This window comes from Mytilus trossulus, chromosome 14 (genome assembly GCF_036588685.1).
Source record: "Mytilus trossulus isolate FHL-02 chromosome 14, PNRI_Mtr1.1.1.hap1, whole genome shotgun sequence".
Taxonomy (NCBI): domain Eukaryota; kingdom Metazoa; phylum Mollusca; class Bivalvia; order Mytilida; family Mytilidae; genus Mytilus; species Mytilus trossulus.
In genome coordinates this window covers 49,895,986-49,921,413 of record NC_086386.1, presented here as the reverse complement: position 1 = coordinate 49,921,413, position 25,428 = coordinate 49,895,986, and the positions used below count along the sequence as shown (strand labels likewise).

Sequence of the window (25,428 nt, the reverse complement as noted above, 5' to 3'; positions counted from 1 at the left end):
TCATGACACAATGGGCAAATTGAGAACAAATCCAAACATTTTGACGTCGTAATCAAATTTCGACTAATCATTTGCCGAAAGCAGATTTTTCACTAGTGAGGAGAAATATTGTTCTCACACCGGTCAGGGAATGTGAAAATACCACAAAAATTCGAGAAAATGTAATGCATAATTGGCTTTCTTGGGGCTACTCTTTCACTTAAAAGAATTTGGCTTTATAATGTTTTAAAACTTATCCAAATATGAGACAAATGAATATTTCAAACCAATTAAAATATGAAGAAAATAAATTAAAACTTTGAAAACGATAGAAATTCTCAAAACGGTTCGTAGCAAATGTTCCTGAGTCGATCCCCAAGAATGAACATATTTTTTTCACGGCAGGAATGAACCAATTTCCTGGGGCGACCCCCAGGAATGAACCAATTTGTTCCTCGACCGGAATGAACCTAGTTCCTGTGGCAATCCCAGGGAATGACTCTATTTGTTCCTCGACAGGACTGAAACTTATTCCTGGTGGGATCCCAAGGGATGAACCTATTTGTTCCTGGGTCATCCCAGCGTCGAGAAAAATACTACTTTAAAATACAGATTTGTTTCTCGACAGGAATTAACCTATCTGATGAATTATTGAATTTGAGGAGTATGATTCCCTTGGAATTAAAAAGAAAAAGGTACATATCAATTCCTTTTTAACAAGAGGTAAACAAATGTTCATATATTTAAACTAACAAACTAGAAATATAAAAGAAAATATAACAATGTCTTAAAAATACTCTTTCTATATCATCAACTTTTTGTTATAGCTATATTTTTGACTAGAGTGCATTGCATAAAAAACACTTTATCAGTTTGAATAAAAAAATAAAATAAACAACTGTTTGACTTATTTTTAAACAGAAATACCAAGAACTTGCAGTAAAAATTCATTAATATTGACTGCAACTAAATGTAACACCTTCAAATACTTAACATATTTTTAACACACATATCAAAACATGTAGGCTAAAAACCCAATTAATGCACATGTGTAGTTGGGGATGGTGGGTGATATAGCTGCTTGTAATTGCATTCGATACGTCGATGCCTTCTCTCAATTTCATCAACAATACTTTACCCCCCCCCCCCCTCTAGGGCACTATTACTAATAAGCTACAAATAAATGTTATGTAATTGCGTAAGAATATACTAGGATAACTGCCTTCTGAAATCGTTTATTACAGATGCATTGTATTGTGTATAAACTTTAATTTAATAAATCAAATTTCCAAATATATTGGGTTGTGACCTTTCGATAAAAGGAAATGGAAAGTCATGTTATCAATTTGAAATTCTCCCTCATACTATTAAAATTACCAGGTAGCCTTAACCTGTAGGACTAACAGTCCGACCAATTTTGATTGACGAAAAAGTATAAGCAGACTCCTATGTCGTTAGCACTTTTTGTCTCCAACCTTGACAATGGTTGGAAGGCATTTAACAGTTTAATTATTTTTTTCAAATGTTTTACTGAAATTGTTTTTTATTTTGCTGAAATTTTTTTTGCCATATGCAATGTAGTTTAATGCGGACTATTAAGTTTGACTAAATTCTCTTTTCTGTATTTATCCAATGATTGCTTCCTATTGTAATAGCACTTGCATGTACATAATTTTAAATACGCATGTTATTGTGTGTTAACTCAAATTATAATTTACTTACCCTTTTGAATCGGTACTGAGCATTCTTTTGAATTTATGAGTATGTGCATGGACATTGCTCATGTAGCAGTCAGTACAAAGATCATAATCCCGACAGATCTTACACTTCCATCTCATTCCGCGTAAAGGGTGCACGCCACACCCATGGCAATGGATTTTAGTATGCTTCACACCTTAATTCAAAAGAGAAAATAAGTTTAGAAATCTAAATACTCATGAGTGTATTTTTAAGAATGTTTTCATTTAGTAATTGAATGAGTTGACAAGATAACATATTATACTGTCACCTATAATTTGTTTGTAATTCAATAGTCTGCATTGTGTGTTTATGAGAATTATTAGAAAACTGACACTATTGTGTTGTTGATGACCTAAACTTCCTGTTCGATTGTGTCATACTTGAACATATCTAGAGAAGAGACAAGACTCTAGTTGTTTATTTTAATTACAAAAATACCGACGTCCAAGAAAATATCAAATGGGAAAGTATATTATCAAAAAGCAAAACAATCAAAGGCTCAAACACACTGAAAGTAATGATAAGAGACACTACTCTAATTTTGTTTTATCAAGTTTACAAAAATACCGACGTCCAAGTAAAAACCAAATGGGAAAGTATCTTATCAAAAGGCAAAATAAACAAAGGCTCAAACACACTGAAAGTAATGATAAGAGACACTACTCTAATTTTGTTTTATCAAGTTTACAAAAATACCGACGTCCAAGTAAAAATCAAATGGGAAAGTATCTTATCAAAAGGCAAAAAAAAAACAAAGGCTCAAACACACTGAAAGTAATGATAAGAGACACTACTCTTATTTTGTTTTATCAAGTTTACAAAAATACCGACGTCCAAGTAAAAATCAAATGGGAAAGTATATTATCAAAAGGCAAAATAAACAAAGGCTCAAACACATCAAACGTATGGAAAACAACAGACATACCCTTATTTAAAAAAAACTACATTCACAGAGATACTTCTTACGCCTCTAAGATAGTACGTTGTTCAATGTATTCAATTTATGATTCATATAAGGCAATTTTCAATTGTTTTTACTTTTTGTTAACTATTTGTCGGGTAAATAGTATCCTGATATATCAGAAAATCATTGAGACTACTTGAAACTATAAAACATATAAACTTTTCGAATATTGCATTTTCTCGAAAATTGGGTACTGTATATTGTGAGCAAATAGTATTATAACAGACTTGAACAAATCAAGGTATAATAGTTTTCCTTTTGTAGTAAGATAAAACATTATGATAAAAGGTAATTTTAACACGAAATGTGTATTGACATCCTCAAATAGTGATGTCTTTTATTGAAATCAAAATTGGCAAATAATGCAAATGGTACATGTATTGGTGTACATAAATATTGTTTTTGTACCGTTTCATATAATATTTAAGACCGAGCTTCTGCACATTATGAATATTGTGTATATTCAAGTAATTGTTCTACTCTGTTCTCTACAGGAATGATTAACGATACTTGATGACATTATGTTAAACTTGCACTACGATCTCTGCGTTTAGCCTTAAGTCGTCTTATCATACCTGTTTGTGCATTATCAAATAACAGCAAATCAAACTGGTCATTGCTTCCTTTTTCGAAATTATCATTTCCACCACTGTCCCATTGCACTTTAACATCCCCTGATTCAGCTATATCTACTATAGTTCCAATTTCGCGGCCATGTCCAAACTTGTAATCACTCTTAGGTTTCCAGCTTTGTGGTCTCACAACTCTAAGTCCAACTTCAATTTTTTCTACAAAATAAATCAGTGTATCGTTTAAAAAGGATATACGTGTAGTATTAAATATTGTGCCGTCTTGATATCATGCAAGGGGTATGATTCCGTATCACACGTGATAAAACTGTAATCAACGCTGAAACAGTAGACCATAGCATTCTCTGTCAGAATTGATATCTATGACGATATAAAACAATTCGCCCAAATCCTTTAAGAAATTCTCTAAAATATAAAGACGAAGTGTTTTACTTTAAGTTAACTGATATGCCATTTTCAGTACGATGTATAATCAGTTTTCTATTTTTTAAAGCAAAAATAAAGCTGTAACAAATGAAATTGAAAAACAAAAATCATAAAATTGTAAGTATACAAATAAAAAATGAAAAGAAAAAATTTCGTAACGTTAAATAGAAATTGCATTCACAAGGTATTGTCTAACTCTGAAGTTACAAATTAATTTTCAAGGCACGACAAAATGTTACATAACATAAACTCACTATTGATGACATTCTGATCAAGCTAATAATATGGTATACTAACATCATATTAACTGACAGTTATACTTCATTTTAACTTAAGGTCCTGCTGGTAAACATGCTTCATATAGTTGGAGGTCCGCAAATTGAAATTGAATAATCGAATACTTCATTTTGGCATACATGTAATTCATTGTAGTTCCTGCGAAGCTCTTATTTTATGGATTGACCAGATCATATTTGGTGACTTACTAAAAAACTTTTTTTTCTGTTAAAACATTTTACAGACTATAAAAAAACATCTTTTGGTTAATTCTAATTCTAATGATGAATACATTTACATTGATGAATAGATGTTTAAAAACCATTATAACTTCAGAACAACCTTAATCAGAATGTATATTGTACTTAGCTAGACGATTTCCATACCTCCAGCATATCTCTTGAGAACCTTGTAACCATGAAAGGTCGAATACTCTGACAACTTTTCATCCAAATGTGGATCGTTTTGAATTTCCTGTTATTGAGATACATATATGTTTTAAATGTAAAGCTGTAAAAAAATAAGTTATAGCAAAAAGGAATATACATGAGACATATTTGCAAAATGTAAGACTAATTAGATATTATCTTGCTAAAACAAATGGTTCACATTCTACGAATGAATACGATAAACGACCTAACAAACAACGCCGATCGTACTTAAATTGATAACTAGTGTCATCGACTAACTTAGTAAAATGGTTTATTAGAAAAGTAAGGATCTGCATGCAGTATTAAAATTACCGAATTGTCTTGGTTACAATCGTCTACAAGACAATACTAGGCATTGACTACTTCAAGCGTAACAAACTTGACTTGTACGTATATTCATGCAAACAATGCAGACACAGACGACTAAAGATTAGACAACACAAATAAAAACTAAGAAAGAATAATCAATACCATCGTATTGACTGATGCGAAATGATCGATGAATTAATTGTAATTAAGCTAAACTTTCAACAAAATTGGCTATTCCGTGACGGAAATTTTTATTAGTGGAGGAAATCACGGTGCATGATTTTATTGTATAATAGTTACATTAGATTTATGTTTCACGATTATACGTTATTCTGATTGGTTAACTGCACATCACGTGTTATTCATAAAGCAATTGCATAACTCAATAAAACTTTTCATTCATGATGACACGAAGTCCCACAATAAAGTGAACAGGTGAATTAAAGAAAAAAAATGATAAAATTCATGTTTTTATGATCCTACCTAAAAAATGTATTTATAAGTATTGAATGCTTCTTTTTGTAATTTCATAAGATTGTAAAAGCGTTGATCGTGCGCACATTTTTAAAATGTACTTCGGTCAACCCTTTACACCCCAATGAAATTACAGAAAGAAGCATTCAATTCTTATAATTACATTTTTTAGCTAGGATCCTAAAAACACGAATTTTATCATTTTTTTATTATTTAATTCACCTGTTCAATTATGTATAACTTGGAGTATGAAGGATGGGAGCAATGAAGCCTCAGGCTCGAGAAGATGTAACTATAGCATACATTTCTCGATGTGCAACGAGGCATCTCAGTTGAGAGAGTTCGCTTCTCAGTTTCAATATAATAAGCTTTTCAAAACATTAGTTTATATTGATAGGTGATCAATAAAGGCATCAAAAGAGAAAAATATATAAAAGTCAAAGTGCTTGTTTTCGAGATATTAGACATTGAAATTTTAGCGGGTAAATGTTTTCTCTTAACTTTTCATAGCTTTATCATTAACCAATTTAGGTTCTCAAAAACTGTTAGAAAACAACAAAAATATTATGAGACTTTTACAGATGGCTGATCATTATACATGTAAAAGATTAATAAAAAGAAAAATTTGGGTCAATGGACATATCATTTTAAGGCATTCAAATGGATAAAACTAGAGGATTCCGAAAATCTGACAAAAATTCAAAACATGACAAGCGAACATCCTTAAACGTGGTCAAAATCCTTAACATATAGATAAAACGTAGCTATACCTTGCTATGACTACTGCGGCTTTTATCTGTGCCAATCACGATTCAAAGATTGTTTTTGCAACAAAATTAATAAGGATTGGCAAAACAAAAATCAAAATAGGGACTTTTGGAAAGATTTGTTTAATTCTTATAGCTGTATCTCAAACTATGAGTTGTTCACTATTGCTGATTCTTTGTAGACAATAGTATCAGAATTTACCCTTGTGTTCAGTACAATGAAAACAATAACTTTGAACTATTTCCTCAGAAAACAGTACCTGTTTGTCTATTCTTAGGCTTTGTTTGTTTTGTTCATTACAATGCCAAAATATAACATTTATAAGACTGAAAAAAAAAACGCTATTGTCTTATTTTCCACTATACAGTATGAGGATATCTTTTATAAAGACATGGTAACAAATGTACATAAATGTATCATTTTACAAGTGTCAAATAATTGTATTCATAATCTGAAGATTACATTGATAAATTTCGAGGCAATGATTCAACCATTCAATGGAAATTATTGGTATTTCCTTCCAAACGTTGCATGTTATGTCAAACATCATACAAAATTATCCTTGAAAAAGGAATTTTTATCTGGCCAATGCATGTCAGGCATATAAAATGTTCACACTATCCTTTGAGCTTTCTTATTTAATATTTTATATCAACTAGTATAGTTTGATATATTGGCATCACAATTTACAACTTTATTATCATATTGTTCTTTTTCTTTTTCAATAGCAAATAACTTTAGTTAACAATGAGCAATACTCCTTTGCCTTATCCTTTGACACGATAAAGCTATACAATCTGTCATGATATTGTTTGTTTATCTTAATCATAGTCAACATATTAGATTAACTTCATGTGCAGAAATATGCAACAAAAGTTTGCTTTTTATTAAAAATGCATTTTTGCAGAATGTTTCAAACAATAATATTTGTTTTACTATTATGTTTTACAATTCATATTTCTACCAACTCAACTGTTCGTTAGTGGCATGTTACTTGCTCTGCAAGGAACTATTCATTAATTGCTTAAAGGCAGACTCTATATGTCTACACGAACAAACGTTCTTCCTCGATTTATTTTAACTACCTATTTCTGGTTATGTTTGCAGTGATATTTCTGCTGGCTTCTCAAATATTCAGATACTAAATATCAATCACATAATTTATATTATTTCTGTTAATGTTTCCACTGTAACCCAGTTTTGTTATCTCACCAAGAGCTTACTCTGAAGCATTGAATGGCTTACTATATTGCAGAAATGCATATACATATTCTGTACATATTCTTGATAGTTTCAACAATACTGTATGTTCCTTTGGAACTGTTGTCACATTTGTGACACACCAAGGACTTATACTTTTCAAATGCACTACATTTGAGTTGCTTTTACTGGAATTTCTAATAAATTGTACGTCACTATGTGGGTATATTATGGCAAGAATATATAGTACACCTTCGTACATGTTGAACTAACCTCGAAAATCAAGAAAGATATTTTACTCGTATACTTCTGCGTTCTGTATACAGATTCATTTGAAATAACTACAATAATTTATCATTTTATTTATACGAAAAGATGTAAAAATGTATTTAAATGCAAACAAGTTCGGTCTACCATTGATTACGTGATAATCACATGTGTGTTTCACAAAGTCAGAAGAAAGGGATATCTATAAAACACGATGTAGTTAACGAACTTGACACAAGGTAAAAATATTTAATGTTTATAAAAATGTGTTTAACCTGCACATCGTTCACAAACTCTACAAATTCTGGACGTCGTAACAGATCAAAACGAGTATGACACCTCGCTGCTTTGAAAAATAATATATTTGACACAGGTTTTAGCCGCAGTATTTATAGCAAGGTATGTTATAACGTCATAGTTAGGTCAAGGATTTCGACATCGAGAAAGAAATGCTAACGTTACATCCTCGAAGAGCCGAGAACTTCTGTATCGTTCATGACTAGACCATATCTTTAAATAAAAACTGTGGTAATGCAAAGATTAAATTTAATTCTGACATAAAATATCCACGAACCAAACTGATATGAGTACGTTCATGAAGGTAGATGTGTTGAAGGAAAGTATCACGTCACAAATAGCCGCGATAACACAAATGCATTCTTATTTGCTATAATGTCTTTACAAATATGCACCTTTTCATATCACTGAATTAGAACTGATCCACAATGTAATATACAAAACTTCATTGCAATTTTTATTAACCTACTTTTTTCTGACTGTTTGGGTCTTCATCTCTATCAATGTCAGAGTCGTCTGAGTCGTCAGAGTCGTCAGACGTGTTACGATTATCATTCTGCAAAATAAAAACGTTTCAGCGAATAATGCACGTGAACAATTACTTAAATATCTATGTGTATTGACAAGTTTTAACTTATATTTTCGTTCATCGTCATTGTTCTCTCATCAACGTATTTAAAAAAATTATTATGTCGTTCGTATACTAGTATTCAACAACAGAAAATAAAGCACCGCTTATGTGGGTAGGAATCCAATTTAAAATCAAAGCAGATATAATAAGTCAAAATCACAATGCGTTTTATCTATAAACTATTTTACTCGGGAATAACATCTGTCAACTATCCATTCGATCGTTTTTTTAAAGATACTTGTAAATATAGAAAAGAAGATATGGTATGATGGTCAATAAGACAACTATCCACAAGGGAGCACATGACACAAAAATGAACAGCTAAAGGTCGCAATGGCCTTCAGCAATGCGCAAACCCAAACTGCATATTCAGCTATGTAAGTTTACTGATGTTTCCGTTCATCGATTGTCATAAGCAAACAGAAGACAGTGTTCTGGTGCCATTGATTCAAAATTGGTACAATTAATAGCAATCTGTCAATTGTGCTACTGCAGTTGAGCTTAATTAAGGTAGCACCTCATTAGATAAAAAAGCAATTTTTTCTATCAAATCAATTGAAGATCCAGGAGGGTCTGTTTCCATTTTGTCTGAAATAAAAACAAAACAACATAAATTATATTTGATGAAAACGTATGCTTGTTTGCACACTAAGCAAAAGACGCTTCTTTTAACCCGTGGATCAACTTGTCAGGGGGATTTATTCTTAGATTTACAATAGAGGCTGTTTCAGAATTTTATGTATGGCGGTCCTCAATTAACCGAATGCATTCTTAGACTATTAATTAAGCGTTTTAAGTATCACAACAAACTGCTCAGAGTATGAAAAGACCAGATTTTGTGCTCGACCAGTAAAGTCGTGCACACATTTTACTCGACTAGTCTCGTTATTGTCTCGACAGTACATTACTTAACTATACTTAATTGTATTCGACTAGGTCTCGACTTTACTTAATTAGTCTGATTCAGTACTTGATGATTTTGGTGTAGTCTGAAATGGTCTCGACCAAGACTCTACAAGTCTGGACCTGTCTCGACTAGTCTCGACTAAGTCTCCACCAGTCTCGACCTATCTGGACCTTAAAATTTTGTCTTGACTGGTGTAAATCAGACCATCTAACTAAATTAAATATAGATCTTACAAAATTCCAGTTTATTTGGTAGTTTGATTCATTGCTGTTAAATGAAAGAATTTAATTAATAGGTTAACACAATGATTAAGTTCAAATAGGCAATCAACTTGAATTTTCATCAACCTATGCAGCTATCTTAGTAATATATTGATCTTACTGAATCACAGGTCATTATGTAGTTTGGTGTATTGCTGTGAAATTCAAGAATGAAATTAATCTAGGTAAAAAAAAGCTAGGACTGGCAGTTAAGACAAGATTTAGATAGTACACTTTAAAGGTTTTTATAATTTTTTCAAGTCAACTTGGATTTTTATCAAACTATACAGCTATCTTGGTATAATATTGATCTTACTGAATCCCAGGTCACTTTGTAGTTTGTTGTATTGCTGTCAAATTGAAGAATTTAATTAATCTAGGTAAAACAAAGCTTGGATTGACATTTCGGACACTATTCAGATAGTACTCTTTAAATTTTTTTATAACTTTTTCAAATCAACTTGGATATTCATCAACCTATACAGCTATCTTAGTAATGTATTGATCTTACTGAATTACAGGACATTGTGTTGTTTGTTGTATTGCTGTCAAATGTAAAAAGTAAATTAATCTAGGTCAAAAAACCTAGAATTTGCAGTTCGGACTATATTCAGATAGAACACTTAAATCTTTTTATAACTTTTTAAAATCAACTTGGATTTTCATCAAACTATACAGCTACCTTGGTAATATATTGATCTTACTTAATCCCAGGTTTTTATGAAGTTTGGTGTATTGCTGTCAAATTTTAGGATTAAATCAATCTAGATAAACAAAAAAAAGCTAGGATTTGCAGTTCGGACAAATTTCAGGTCCAGACTGGTGGAGCATTGGTCGAGACCCTTTCAGACTACATCAAGATCATCAAGTACTGTATCAGACTAAATAAGTAACGTCGAGACATAGTCGAGTACAATTAAGTACAGGTAAGTACTGTCGAGACAATGTCGAGGAAAATGTGTGCTTGACTTTAATGGTCGAGCACAAAATCTGGTCTTTTTTTTACTCTGAGCAGTTTGTAGTGTATATGACTATTAGTTGTAATTGTTTATATTATTAAACCCATGCTAAAATAAAGTGTATCTTCCAGCCAAAAGTATATATCACTACACATCCAACATATGTTGTGTACAGACGTCATATAAAGTCTGAGAAATGCATGATTTCTTTGCAATGAGAAACTTGAAAATTTAACAATTTCTATTTACTGATTAATCTTTTTTTGTAGAAAATGTTGAAAATCATGCAAATGGAACAATTAACATTCTCTTTCGTGTGCTCGAACAATAAATGAAAAAAATGTCACGTTAAAAGAAAACCCGATATACTTTTCATTCCGCCAAGCGATTTACATACGTGGTTTAGTAGATTCAACTAACGTAGCCTTGCTATGTCACTTAAGTGGTCTTGTCAATTAGAAAATGGGAGAAAGATGAAAAACTAGCGTCAGGGCAGTTAATTCATTATTAAAGCACACAATACACAAATTAAAAAAAGTCAATCCATTATTGGTGAATGTTTGTTGTTTTGTAACAAACGTGATACATATTAACCATGCACCGATTTTCTGTTAATTGTAACAAAATCCCGCCAAATATCTGACTTATGACACATTATACACGAAATCACTATTTACAAAGAAATATTACATGAAACAAATATTCAACCATTTGAATCGTGATGTTTCTTTACATTACGATTGATACAGTTGATGTTATCATTAGGCGTTATATTGATTAAAGTAAATTATACGTCTTATACTAATAAAATAAATATATCAAGTCAAATATAGATTCATATTCAAGAGTGACATAAAAAATGTCATTAAGTACATAACATAGCGCAAGGGTTAATGATTTTCGGTCACGAGATGACTACATTTTTAGTAAAAATGTCCCGTTCTAAGTCAGGAACATGGCATATACTATCAAACAGTCCGTTTATTTTGGAACACAATAACTACAAAAAGTTTGTCCGCATTAATTTATAGTGCCAGCATGTTCTACTTTTTTCAATATAGTGATACGTAACCAACTTTCAGTAGTATTGATACCTCTGGCAGACTTGTACAGCAAAATTATTGAACCGCGTCAACCTTAGTTCCTATTTGCACGGAAACATGTTAATCTATATATCTTCATGATAATAAGTAATATTTATGTCAGGTTGTATTGTAAAAAAAAAATGACAACAATATTGAAACGCATTGACTACAAAATTTTGTCCGCATTAATTCAGAGTGCTCGCATGTCCAACTTTTGTTCATAATATTGATATGTAACAAAATTTCTGTAGTTTTGATACCTAAGGCTGACCCCTTTTACAACATTATTTGATTGTATCAATCAACACTGACCATATTTGAACTTTAGTATTCAGATACATATGGCTGCATTAAAAATCAGACAGTTTTTGTTAATGTTAGAATGGATTGTACTATTGCACAAATGGAAGAAATATTGGTAAACAATGAATGCAAAATCATTTCCGCACTAATTTTTGAGTATCAGCATTTCATCCCTGTATTCCTAATATTAAACATTGTTTGTCAACACTGACATGTCTGAATTCATTTGTACTTTATAAAAAAAAGTATATATGAGGTTCTCTTCTGGGAATAGGATGTTGTTAATATAGTATGTCGGTTGATATATTTTGTGTGTAGCTTAACGTCAAGTGGCAACTATTTCATTCAAGTGCACAACGAGCATATTTTTGGGACGTCCCATATATCAATTATATTCGGCAAACACAAATTTGTCGACAAATCTGACGAAATTGTTGATAGTTATACAACACCTTATGTATTCGGACACTGTACAATTGTTGTTAGAATATTTTGTGGAAAACATAATCGTAAATATAATGTAAACAAGATGAATTATGATGAAATATCCATGCATGTAATGCATAAAGTAAAAGGAATTTGCTATATAGGCCTTCTGGAAAAAGAGAACAATGCGAATATAGTATACATATGTACAGCTCAAGTCTAATATGAAAAGTCTTCAACCAGTAATCTGTCATAATAAGCAGACCTGTCCTCAGGTCTGGTCAATAGCAGACTTGTCCACATGTCTAGTTAGTAGCAGCCTGTCCACAGGTCTGGTCAGGAGCAGACTTGTCCACATGTCTGGTCTGGAGCAGACCTGTCGATAGGTCCACCACCGAAGAAGTTAACTTGCTTTTCTGCTCAAAAATTCTCAAGTTAACTTGGAAAGCAGTCAACTAGTCTTTTCCAAGTTAACTTCTATCAAGACTTGTATCACACCCATTTGAATGTATGCTGATGTGTTTTTTTATATCTTTTACAGTTCAGTACTAGTGTTTTTGTTAATACGTTGTTTTTCTCTTAAAGTTTATTTGTTTCCTTGTGAACTTTGCATGAACAATCTTTAAGAATTTATGGTAAGTATAACAAAATATACGATGATAAAAGTAAGTATACTAAAATGGCTACTTACTGCATCTATTTCCCGAACGTCAGACAAAATGAAACCATTTGAATCAACTTAACTAGTATGCATAAACTTCTTGGAAAATATACGGAAATACCAAAATGTGTCATTCAAATATGATGATATCTGTTCTCGCGAAATTATATTTAAAATTGCTCTAAGTAGATCTATAAATAACAGCGTGAGAATAAAAATATCGTTATTAAGTAATTGAAAAATATTTTTTAATTAATACGAGCGAAAGATACCATACCGCAAACTAAACAATTAGAAAAATGAACAGCACCAAAACCCATAAAGAACCTAAGTTAATAAATCTAAGTATTTGGATTTTGAAAAACTTTAATATCAGATCAACTATTTTTATTTTATTTTCGATTGAAACACGCATTCGGATTAAATGTTTACATTATAATATTTTAATTATTCAATTTCCACTTTTTTGTTTATTTGTCAATTTAGAATTTGAGGAAAATATAGATGTATATTGTTTTGTCTTTTTCAACTGACTAGCATTGAACCGGCTATTTATAAACTATGAAGATGTGAAGATATGGTTGTTAATTTCTGTGTATTATTTGGAAAAGAGTTGTCTTATTGGCAATAATACCATATCTAATTACTTTTTTTATATCAAATGTAGACATACGGTATCATGGTTATTGCTGTAATACAATTTTTCAGTCATAGTTAGACAAAAAAAAGAGGGAACATTCCACATCAAAACTACATATATTCACTTTGTCTACATATTTGTCTCTTTGACACATTCCCCATTTCCATTCTAAATTTTAATTTTACTGTAGACCATGTAAAGCAGTGATTAGTGTTATATTGTAAAACTAAAAACGTGGTGTACAATAAATAGTTGAGTAATAAAAGGTCACAAAACGACTTACTATTACAATACTTTCAACTTCTAAAACTAGAGTCTCTCAAGAGCCTGTATCGCTCACCTGATTCTACCTTGGTTTTTGAAATCATATTAAAAAAAAGATAAAATTTGGCTACAAAGTAACAACACTTGGCCAGCACCTCATTAAGAAAGGAACATTTATGCTATGTTTGGTTTCATTCAATTCAGTGGTTCTCTAAAAGAAGATTGTATGTATTTCCCATTGGGTCCTCTGTTAAACTAAGTCCCCCGCTGGCGGCCATCTTGGATGATGGATCGGCTACAAAGTAACAACACTTGGTCAGCACCTCATAAGAAACATTCATGTCATGTTTGGTTTCATTCCATTCAGTGGTTCTCTAAAAGAAGTCATTTGTATGCATTTCCCATAGGTTCCTATGTTTAACTAAGTCCCCCCACTGGCGGCCATTTTGAATGATGGATCGGCTACAAAGTACCAACACTTGGTCAGCACCTCATAAGAAACATTCATGCCATGTTTGGTTTCATTCCATTCAGTGGTTCTCTAGAAGAAGTTCAAAATGTAAAATGTTAACGACGACGACGACGGACGCCAAGTGATGAGAAAATCAATCATACGCATAAAAACCTTTGCTTTGTAATATGTTGATGAACAGGTTTTAATTGATTTTAATAGTTTTTGCATTGTTAAAACAATCTTGTCAATTCGTTTTTGATGCGTTTTGTTATTTGATTTTGCCATGTGATTATGGACTTTCCGAATTGATTTTCCTCTAAGTTCAGTATTTTTGTGATTTTACTTTTTTTCACATGTTTATATTTGTGTGTGTACTTCCCAATACGAAGCAGCAGTTGCATTGGTCCGGATAAATGATTTTGAATCTTTGCCTTTATTTGGGCTAGTTTTTCTTGATATTGAAGCAATTTGTGTTAATGTAAGAAATGTGTTGCTATTATAACCAATATTCTGAGTTTGTATTGTTACAGTGGCTGATATGTTTGATTGCAGTTGAAAATTTAAAAAAAAATTCGCACATTTAACCATACATATTTTCAAAAGTTTGATATAAGGTGGCCTTTGATAGATCTCTGTTTAGTCTTTTAGATGTTGTGTTATACCCTTGCATCGATAGTAATAGAAGTTATATTTTCTAAGTTATGCGTCATTTTGTGTGTTTTTAAGTTTTATAGTAATGATTATGGGTACTGACTTAGTTTTACATCTCATGCTCGTGTTAAAATGTTCTTTTATTTGTCCTTTTCAAGAATTTTCATAACTGTTTAGTCTATTTCGGTAATATCTATTTGACGTTCTTTGGCACTTATTCACCTCGTCAGTGTGTTACTGTGCTATGGCAAATTTTTTGTTAATATGCTTTGTCTATTTGCCTAAATGCCTTTTTGTTTATCTTTTTCGACATATATATGTGTTTTTATAGTAATTAAGATTATGATTGATTAATGATGCAGTGATTGATTCAGAACTTTTTATATAGGACGGGATATTGACTGACCTAAGACAGGGCCCGCTTCAGTCATATTTCAGTGATTCCCTATATAATCACGCCCCCTTTTACACTCGCTTGAAAACTATTTTGACTGCTCTGTCCCTATGTTTATATTTCTTCCAATCAGTGTCTAATTGATATTTTTGTACCTGTCATACATGTGAGAGTCTGGAAAGCTATACAACTCGATGTAAACCAAACTTTTTTACATAAGAAAATGTCTGCACCAAGTCAGGAATATGACATTTGTTTGATTTTTTTTTTTTTAATTTTGCTTTTTATCTTGTCATTTATTTGATTAAGGACCTTACGTTTTGAATAATTGCCTATGGAAATATCTTCACATTTTTGATTTCGTTATATACTTCTTAATAGTGATAAACATGACTTAAGACGGATTCTCTCCGCTTTTCAAACTTCATTTAGACAAAGTGACGTATCAACTGACCAAGTAAACTATCTTTTAGAATTAGATTTTGTTCATTTTAGCCTATTTCAAATATCATCAAATATTCTAAAAAGGCACTATCCATTTATCACGTAGTTAAAAATTTTTCAGTAATTGACTTGTGACAGATATTTTTTCAGTGTTGTACTGTATTTATTTATTTCTTATTCTTACTTATACATGTAAATTTACAAATTGGCTTTTAAAGACTTTTTAGGCCCTGTTTAACAGTAAACAGCTAAGTCATGTTTGAAGACCGTTGTTGTTATCATATGTATTTTATAATAAATTACTCATGAATATCTGTGTCAACAAACGTTCAAATTCAATCGATTTAGAATAAATATTAACCAGATGTGCGATCGATGACATCATAATTATATTTAGCCTATGTATAAACCTATTGGTTTCTTTTTGGATATTTTTTTTTTGGTATTTGAATTTGATACATTTATTTGTCCCTTTTTCTTTTCTAAGAAATTGTTGTGACCATTTTTGAATCATTGATCGCTATATATATATGTTTATTATTAATGAATAATTTGTAATAATGTAAAAAGCTTTTTTTGACATAGAGCTCGATGGCACGTATTCGCAATTTTGAACTGGATTATTTTTTAATTGTATCCTTTACTATATTTTAAATTGTTGAAAGGAAATAAAATTGACATGTTTTCAGCCTTCTAGACAATGGTGCATATATTTTTCAATTATATTTCTTTGTGTTTGTTTTAATACATCTCAGTCAAGTTATATCAAATCAAATCTACACTCAACTTTGTGTTTGGTGTAAACGTGATCCTATCTTTGTATACGACATTTTACTAGTTAAAAATAAAACAATTGAATCTTATAATGTAAATAATAAACATAAAACATGTAAAGACAAGTAGGGATAGAATTGCTTCGGTTTTTAACAGTGGAAGTTGATTAAGTAATTTACAATTGACAAGGAAAGATTTGTTAGTAGAAATGCTTTACTGACAAGCTACGTACTAAAAATTTTAAGTGCCACACTTGAAAATTGATCCATAGTCTACTTTTGTTTCTATCTATTAATAGTCGATTTCCGTAAAAATATAGTATACTATGTTATCGTATATCACACAAGTATCCAGAATCTAGACTGAGTACTTTGAAATTAAAAAAATGCATACAATTGACAGATCGACTTATTAATTAATTGGTGTTTTACATAAGTTCAGTATTATTGTGTTATTAAATGGTGGTCAGTGGTTTTTTTTATTGAGGAAGTTGGTAGGCCCGGAGAGAGCCACCGACTTTCGGTTAATAACATTGGAAGAGCGAAAACGAGATAATAGATATAAATGGATGCAAGTAACGTATCTAGAAATCCTATTGGCTTTTTGGTTTTTTCAATGTAATTCATTATTGCATATTTCGTACAGCCATAAAGTATTACGATAATGTTGAAAGTTGTGCTTAACACTTATCGATCATTCAATAATGTTTGCTTTCCTTAGTTTCCGATGTATCATGGTCTTTTCACGATTTTTTGTGGGTATTTTTGTTGTTGTTTTTATTGATTTTAACTGATATGTTTAACTCTCTCTATATATGTTTATGGATAGACAGTTTCATAAAGTGTAATTTTTCAGAGTGATTTCAAAATACTTCTAAATATTTCTAAATGTAAAGTCAAACGATAGACAAATAATGGCGACTGATGCATATTGAAAGATAAGTTCATGCACTATGGTGATTTTACATGTTTTTTTAAACTTAACTTACATAAGCATCTATCTGTTATATATTTTGTACACAAAAATATATGTTTCGTAAGACTATTGCGTAATATAGAAGCATGTGGTTAATCTATCAATGAAAAGTTTAATTGACAATAAATACTTAATTGTTGCTTTCAAAAGGGTTAAAATTCATACCTTCTCCCTCATCTCATGAATGGGGCAAAAAAATATTTATAATAATCCATCTATCTGATCTATAATAAATTTGAAAATAAAATGAGCTCAACATTTTGCCAGGGCCTTTCTCATATCTGGCCAATCAGATTTAATTGTTGGATCTAAATCATTTAAAAAGGAAACCTTTAAGATTCATAACGACAGTTCAAATCTTTTTTTAATAGTCTTCATTAGCTCTACTGACTAGACTGTCATAAAAGAGGGACGAAAGATACCAAAGGGACAGTCAAACTCATAAATCGAAAATAAACTGACAACGCCATGGCTAAAAATGAAAAAGACAAACATCAGCACAAATTTCTTAGGCGATCTGAAATTATTTCCTAGCCACTAAAACTTTGAATTGGCCACTGAAATTTTATATTTGGTGGCCAAAAGGCAACCAGGTCTGTAAACCTACTTTGGGAACAGCTGTCAAATTTAGAGTCCTTTGATGCTCTTAAACTTTGAACTTGTTTGGCTTTTTACTTATTTTGATCTGCGCGTCACTGATGAATATCAATTATATGGTAATTTCTATAAATTTATTGTTTGCATAAGTAGGAATAGTTCAAAATACTGAGCATTTTCTCACCCCAGGTATAGATAAACTTAGCCGTATTTAACACAATTTTTTGGAAATTTAAGTCATCAATGCTCAACTTTAAACTTGTTTGCCTTTAATCTTTTTTATCTGAGCTTCACGGATGAGTCTTATGTAGACGAAACGCACGTCAGGAGCATTAAATTATAAGCATCGAACCTTTGATAACTATAGGACCGATGAGAAAATTGACAAAATTCTTGATATTAATAATTTGATCTTTCATGAGAAAAGCATTACCATCACGTTATTTGCAAAACTGATTGGATTGATTATACATGCAGGTAATGCCGTTTTACAAGGACCTCTACGTTATAGAAACTTAGAGCGAGATAAGGTAGATCTTAAAGGGTCAAATGATTATGATAAATTCATAAATCTGTCTGAAAAAAGTTAATTAGAACTTAATTGGTGCTAAAAAAATGTACGAAAGTTAAACGGAAAACCTATTAAAAAAGACAATGTTCTGTTCTGGATAGATGCTGATACCTCTCTAAAAGCTTGTTACGAAGAAAAAACAGTTGGTGGTCGTTGGACACATCTAGAATCCATTTGTCATTTTAACTTTTTTAAAGTTAATGTCATTTTTATTCTTTAAAAGCTTTCTGCTCAAATTGTAGTCAATGCCACATTGGAATTAAATCAGATAATTCTACAGCCTTATATTCCATTTATAGGCAGTATGACAGCTGCAAAATTTGACACTGTAGCCTTTAAATATACAGTAGACCTGGTGTTTAGATGGAGATACCTTTCTAACAGCTCAGCACATACCGGGAAAACTAATTTACAAGGTGTTAAATTATCGAGAAACTTTTCTGATAATCATGAATCGAAACATAGTGAATCCATCTTTAAGAGGATTTGTTCACAAATATTTATCCTATGGTAGATTCGGGGAGGGTTCTTAATTTAAGGATTATGTACCCTTGTGTTAAGGTTCATCATAAGGAATTGAAAAATATGGCCGTGTTTACACCTCAAAAATTACTATGAGTACAGACAAACTGGTACATCCAGGAAAGTTTTAAGGCATAGCAGGAACTAGATATATAAAGTTATACGAAGTCTACGTTTCAGAAAATTAAAAACTTACCTGGATTTTCATGTCCAGTTTTTTTCAGTCTGCAGAAGATAGCAAAATAAACAAACACCCGAGTTTCATTTGATACGGTCGCTCAATTACACAGTTTAAATCACCTATTGTTTACAGGTGTCTTTTGTCCATACATTGTCCATTTAAATCAATACTACTCACGACATTGATTATATGAGGGCAGCTTCTCAATCGTTTTCACTACTTAGTTAATTTTTGCACCTCCTGCAGGAACGAAAAAAACTGGAAGTCAAAATCTAGAAAAGTTTATAATTTTCTAAAACATAAAATGCATTTAAAATTTATATATTTAGTTCCTGCCATGCCTTAAAACTGTTGCAGGTGCATAGGTTAGTCTGTACTCCGAGTAAAATTTGGGGTGTAAATACGGCCATATTAGCCAAAAGGTTATGATGAACCTTAATTCCATGCTAAACATATGGACATTTTATAGAAAATCCACAGCATTTATCCTTGTACCCTCATATTTGGCAATTTCATGATTAATATTATTGCATGCAGTGCTAGCATTGATTTCCTTAAAACAGGTTTATTAATGTAGCTATTTGTTAAAACAAAATAAAATATGGACCAAATCAAGTACAACTTTTAGGGTGCGCTCGACTTTAGTGACTCAGCACGAGGTATTTTGGAATTTACAGGTTGCTTATAACTTTTTGTAAAAAATAAACACTAGCACATCATAGAAACGCAAGGATTCTATGTTTCAAATTTAATAACAAAAATCTCTGTATTAAAGGCTGTGGATTTTCTATAAAAATCTTGGTTTATTTGCAACACAACAAAGTACTCTTTTTCTATTGAATGCAATGAAACAATAAATAATAATGCGTTGCATCAAGTTTCCTCTTGGTTTATGTACAAAATGGCATATATCTATTATTCATTACATCTGTAGTTTTGATACAATTTAAGTTTGAAAAATTCGTAAAAAAATGGCTACAGAAGGGGTCATAAATCTTAAACACATAGGACTTGTTTGATAATTTGTCAAAATGTAGTTTTCGTTAATATCATTTTCAATTTTTTTTTAAAAGTGTGTCTGACAATACATATATAACTCTACTTTCGAAATAAATGAATTGTATATGTTCCAGACCATATGAGTATTTTTACCGTACGTGTACGGTCCTCATCGTATGCGTACTTTCTCTAAATACTCATATGGTCAGACTGTACGCATACTTTCTTAAATACTCATATGGTCAGATTGTACCATACTTTCTCAAATACTCATATGGTCAGACTGTACGCATACTTTCTCAAAATACTCATATGGTTAGACTGTACGCATACTTTCTCAAAATACTCATGGTCAGACTACGCATACTTTCTCAAAATACTCGCATGGGCAGACTGTACGCATACTTTCTCAAAATACTCATATGCTCAGACTGTACGCATACGGTCTGTATGATTTTAAGAAGATGGTTGAGTTTATTAGATACAAATATATATTTCAGATCAACATTACTGAAATCTCGGATTAATATAAATTTCAATTGTTATTTGAATAAAACTATTTAAAAAAGTCGTGTTAATTTAATCTGTTAAAACTCCTGTTTTAGCATGCCAGTATTTATACATGTACATTAAATTAAATATAGTTCACTGAATTGAAGTTACTTTTCATCATTGGCTAGAGGTAAAGTGGGGTTGAGATCTCATAAACATGTTTAACTTTAACCCCGCCGCCATTTTGCGCCTGTCCCAAGTAAGGGGCCTCTGGCCGTTGTTAGACTTGTATGATTTTTAATTTTAGTTTCTTGTTTATAATTCGGAGTTTAGTATGACGTCCATTATCACTGTACTAGTAGACATATTTTTTAAGGGACCAGCTGAAGGACGCCTACGGGTGCGGGAGTTTCTCGCTACATTGAAGACCCATTGGTGGCCTTCGGCTGTTGTCTGCTCTATGGTCGGGTTGTTGTCGCTTTGACCAATTCCCCATTTCCTTTCTCAATTTTATAACGTGGGAAGAAAAGGTTATAGAATATTTAGAACTTTACTAGTAAAATCGTCAAACCAGCGGTTTACTTGTGAGCACACTGATAGAACAAAAAAAGTTTTGATCAATGGGAAAAGTGATTCAGCGGGATTTCGACATGATGGCCGAAGATAATTTTATGATACTGAATGACATTATAGCTGACCCTCCTAAGGACGGCAATTTCACTGTGAAATCAGACGAAGGACAAATGACGACTCAAGATATATTACGAAAGATACTGGACTAAAATTATAAAAAACACAATCTTTTGAAAATACAAGGAGAACATATAAATTAAAAATAGTGTTGAAAATATGCAAAGATTGAAAAAGATAGCTTTGTTACTGTGAGAATACCAGTTGCTGATAGGGTATCGGGGGATCTTCAACGGTTTTTATATAGGCTTGGTGATATAATGGGTAAAGATGCAACATATAAGATCGACAATGTACGAAGAAGATACAGCTTGCTCTGAATTCATCAAAATTATTTCCTCCTAGATTGCGCAGACCGTTTTGCAAGATGTTAAAGACAGTCCCGCATTCTCTATAATGATATACGAGTCCAATGACCTACACAGACACACTTGATATTGTACCTCAGCTATTTGAAAGATGCAAAACTTAAGATCACCTACTCCAAACTGATATACCTGACCTTTACGGTATGGGATCCGATGGTGCAGCTGTCATGATCGGTAAACATACTGGTGTATCCCAGCTTCTAAAAGAGAACAGTCCATTTTTTTGATAGAGATGCACTGTGTTGTTTATCGTCTAGCCCTAGCATGTGTTGACCTATCCAAAGAGATTTCAGATATTAAATTTGTAGAGAGCATCATCAAAACAGTATACACTTATTTCAATAGGTCACCAACCAACCTGTCAGAGCTCGGTACCTGGCAAACGATCCCAGACGATCCACAGCTGAATCCACTAGATGTCCACAAAGTCCGATGGTTATATATAGGCCATGCATTAGACAACTTAAGAAGATCACTAGTTTCGATAGTCCATATGGTTTTAGACCAAGGTGACAGTGATATAGTTGCCAGTCCCCTGGTGCATTACATGACATCTTACAAGTTCCTCTTCCTGCTCCACTTCCTGGGTGATATCTTCAGCAAGATCAAAATCCTTAGTAAGGTATTGCAACAAAGAGAGCTTATTACAGCACCGTTCGACTGCAAGTTGACGGGTTCCTGACTGCTTTATCAGCCGAGTACCTCACTGACAACCATCTTTTGTGCCACATCTGTGTCAGTTTATCCCAACAACAACTGAACAAGAAAACTTCAAAGGTATAGACTTCAACCGCTCACCAAGAGATGTCCATCTTTCTGACAAAGTTGTTCATCTGGTTTCAACTCTTACTGAAAACATAAGACAGATTTCCAGATATTTGAGGTCTTCACTATATTCGAACCAGCATCTTTTCCGGTCAACATTTCCGACTTACCCAACTACGGAACCAGTCAACTGTCCCCACTGACAAGTCATTACACCAGTTTTGACGATGACACCACGTTACAAGAATTGAGTACTATAAAATATATAATTTTCAACAACTTTAGACATCTGAGCCCTACTGAGCTAATAAAAGAAGTGACATCAAAGAAAGGCCAATTCTTTAAAATTGTCAACTTAATTGAGATCGCCAGTGTCCTACCAGTTTGTAGTGTAGAGTGTGAGCGTGGGTTTTCTAGGCAAACCCTTATAAAGACAAATCTCCGATGCAAGACCAGCACCGATACTTTGGATCAGCTGATGCGCATATGATAAGTGGGTGTTCCTGGCAAAGACTTCGGCCCAAAACAGGCACCCCGTCTAACCGTCAAAGACAAGTGTACCAAAGTAACAAACATAATGCTTTCTCTAAGCTTATAAACATTAGATAGACTAATATTAACTCTGTGTATTAATGTGTTACAATTGATAGACTGCTATATGTATTGAATATTTATAGACTGTCATTCGTAGAGTATTACAATGTTTTGCATTCAATTGTTGTACATGTAATTCAGTTCAAACTTCTATTCAGATAATTTATTTATTTATTTTAAATCATGAATTTTATTATTAAATTCAATTATTATCACTATACCAGACTCTTGTTATTTATTCAAAGAAAAGTTGATATAGTTTCCCCTTTTTGATCCGCATATCGTAAACCAGGTGAATACACATTTATCTTGTTGTGTATAAGGTAATCACATTCACTCATCCAGACAGCAGCAATTTGAACAATCCAAACAATATCTTGTACATGCAATAAGAAACTCAACACAGTTTATTAACTGGTTGACATAACTTTATTTCACAATGATGAAACATGCCGGAATAATTCCTCATTTAATTTAAGCAAATTTAAAGTGTTATGCATACGACCTCAGAGATGCGAATACACAACCACCAAACTTCTCGTGTAGTTTCAAACTCCGGGACATCACTGTTACTGTTACTTCAAGGTGCAGAAAATTTAATGAAATTATTGAATATCACCGTTTTAAGTAGGGAAAATTTAACATATATGCTTTAGGTTTGATTCAGAAAAATGATTTTTGCTGTTCCATTGACATGAACGATGCGGGTATTTAAACATATTTCAATTCATAAAAGAAAATTCAGAAAATATCTATGCTTTTACTGGAAAATTGATTGACAAAGATTTATGGTTTTAACATTTGGTATTACTTTTAGCTCCAAGGCTATACACAAAAGTGTTAAAACCTATTTATGCTCTGTTTTGACAGAATGGCTTCAGATGTTGTTATTGTATTGATGATTCTATATGATGAATCAAGATTACGAAAAATGCTCTAAAGAAGCCTCAATAATGGCCCATGTTATTGAAAAACTTGGTTTTACAGTCTATACAAAAATTATGTTGTAATTCGAACTCAACGTATAGTTTTCTTTGGTTTAATTTATCACACTGTCAAATTTAGAGTCTTTTTGATGCTCTTCAACTTTGAACTTGTTTGACTTTTTAACTATTGACTGAGCGTCACTGATGAGTCTTTTTCAAAATACGCATTCAGTCAGACTGTACATGTACGGTCTGTATGATTTTAAGAAGGTAGTTAAGTTAATTAGATACAAATATATATTACAGATCAACATAACTGATCGAAATCTCGGATTAATATAATTTCATTGTAATGTGAATAAAAACTATTTAAAAAAAACGTGTTAATTTAATCTGTTAATCTCTTGTTTTTAGCATGCCATCTATAGGTTAGACTATACTTGCTCATGTTTTATGAACATGTAAAGCCCAAGGCGGAGCCGAGGGCTTTAAATCTTCATAAAACATGAGCAAGTATTGTCTGACCAATTTAGAACATACTTACCTCTTCAAGTAATACAATTAGACTTCTTCTATCAATATAAGCCTAATTTCATTAGTGTAAAAGCTTGAGGCAAGTCACTCATTTACAAAATGCATTAATGTAGCACTTTTTATGAAAATAAAAAAATACTGTATGAACATTTTAGAACAATAATTTTGCAATTCATTCAGACATTATCCTTCCAAAAAGTGCATATAAGACTGGAAAATAGTTTCGTACACTGATATCCAGCAGGTAATTGAAGATGCAATCAATCAAATAACTAAAAATAATCATCCCAGGTTAGGGGGAGGGTAGGGATCCCGCTTACATGTTTAACCCCGCCACATTACTTATGTATGTGCCTGTCCCAAGTCAGGAGACTGTAATTCAGTGGTTGTCGTTTGTTTATGTGTTACATATTTGTTTTTCGTTCATTTTTTTTTATATAAATAAGGCCGTTAGTTTTCTCGTTTGAATTGTTTTACAGTGTCATATCGGGGCCTTTTGTGATATGACATAGCTGACGCTGTGGTGTAGGCTTTGCTCATTGTTGAAGGCCGTACGGTGACCTATAGATGTTAATTTCTGTGTCATTTCGGTCTCTTGTGGATAGTTGTCTCATTGTCAATCATACCACATCTTCTTTTT

At 32.0% G+C, this 25,428-nt stretch overlaps 1 protein-coding gene across 1 annotated transcript in view; it reads right to left on the bottom strand.

The window, feature by feature from the left end:
- Nucleotides 1-13,054, bottom strand: part of LOC134696014 (uncharacterized) — a 75,879-nt gene extending 62,825 nt beyond the window's left edge. Inside the window, exons 1-6 of the mRNA XM_063557535.1 lie at nucleotides 12,984-13,054; nucleotides 8,870-8,940; nucleotides 8,191-8,277; nucleotides 4,362-4,449; nucleotides 3,259-3,471; nucleotides 1,702-1,873 (exon numbers count right to left, since the gene is read on the bottom strand). Coding sequence (XP_063413605.1) covers nucleotides 1,702-1,873; nucleotides 3,259-3,471; nucleotides 4,362-4,449; nucleotides 8,191-8,277; nucleotides 8,870-8,935 — 626 coding nt within the window. The 5' untranslated portion in view covers nucleotides 8,936-8,940; nucleotides 12,984-13,054. The remainder of the gene's footprint in view (nucleotides 1-1,701; nucleotides 1,874-3,258; nucleotides 3,472-4,361; nucleotides 4,450-8,190; nucleotides 8,278-8,869; nucleotides 8,941-12,983) is intronic.
- Between the last annotated feature and the right edge of the window lie 12,374 nt (nucleotides 13,055-25,428).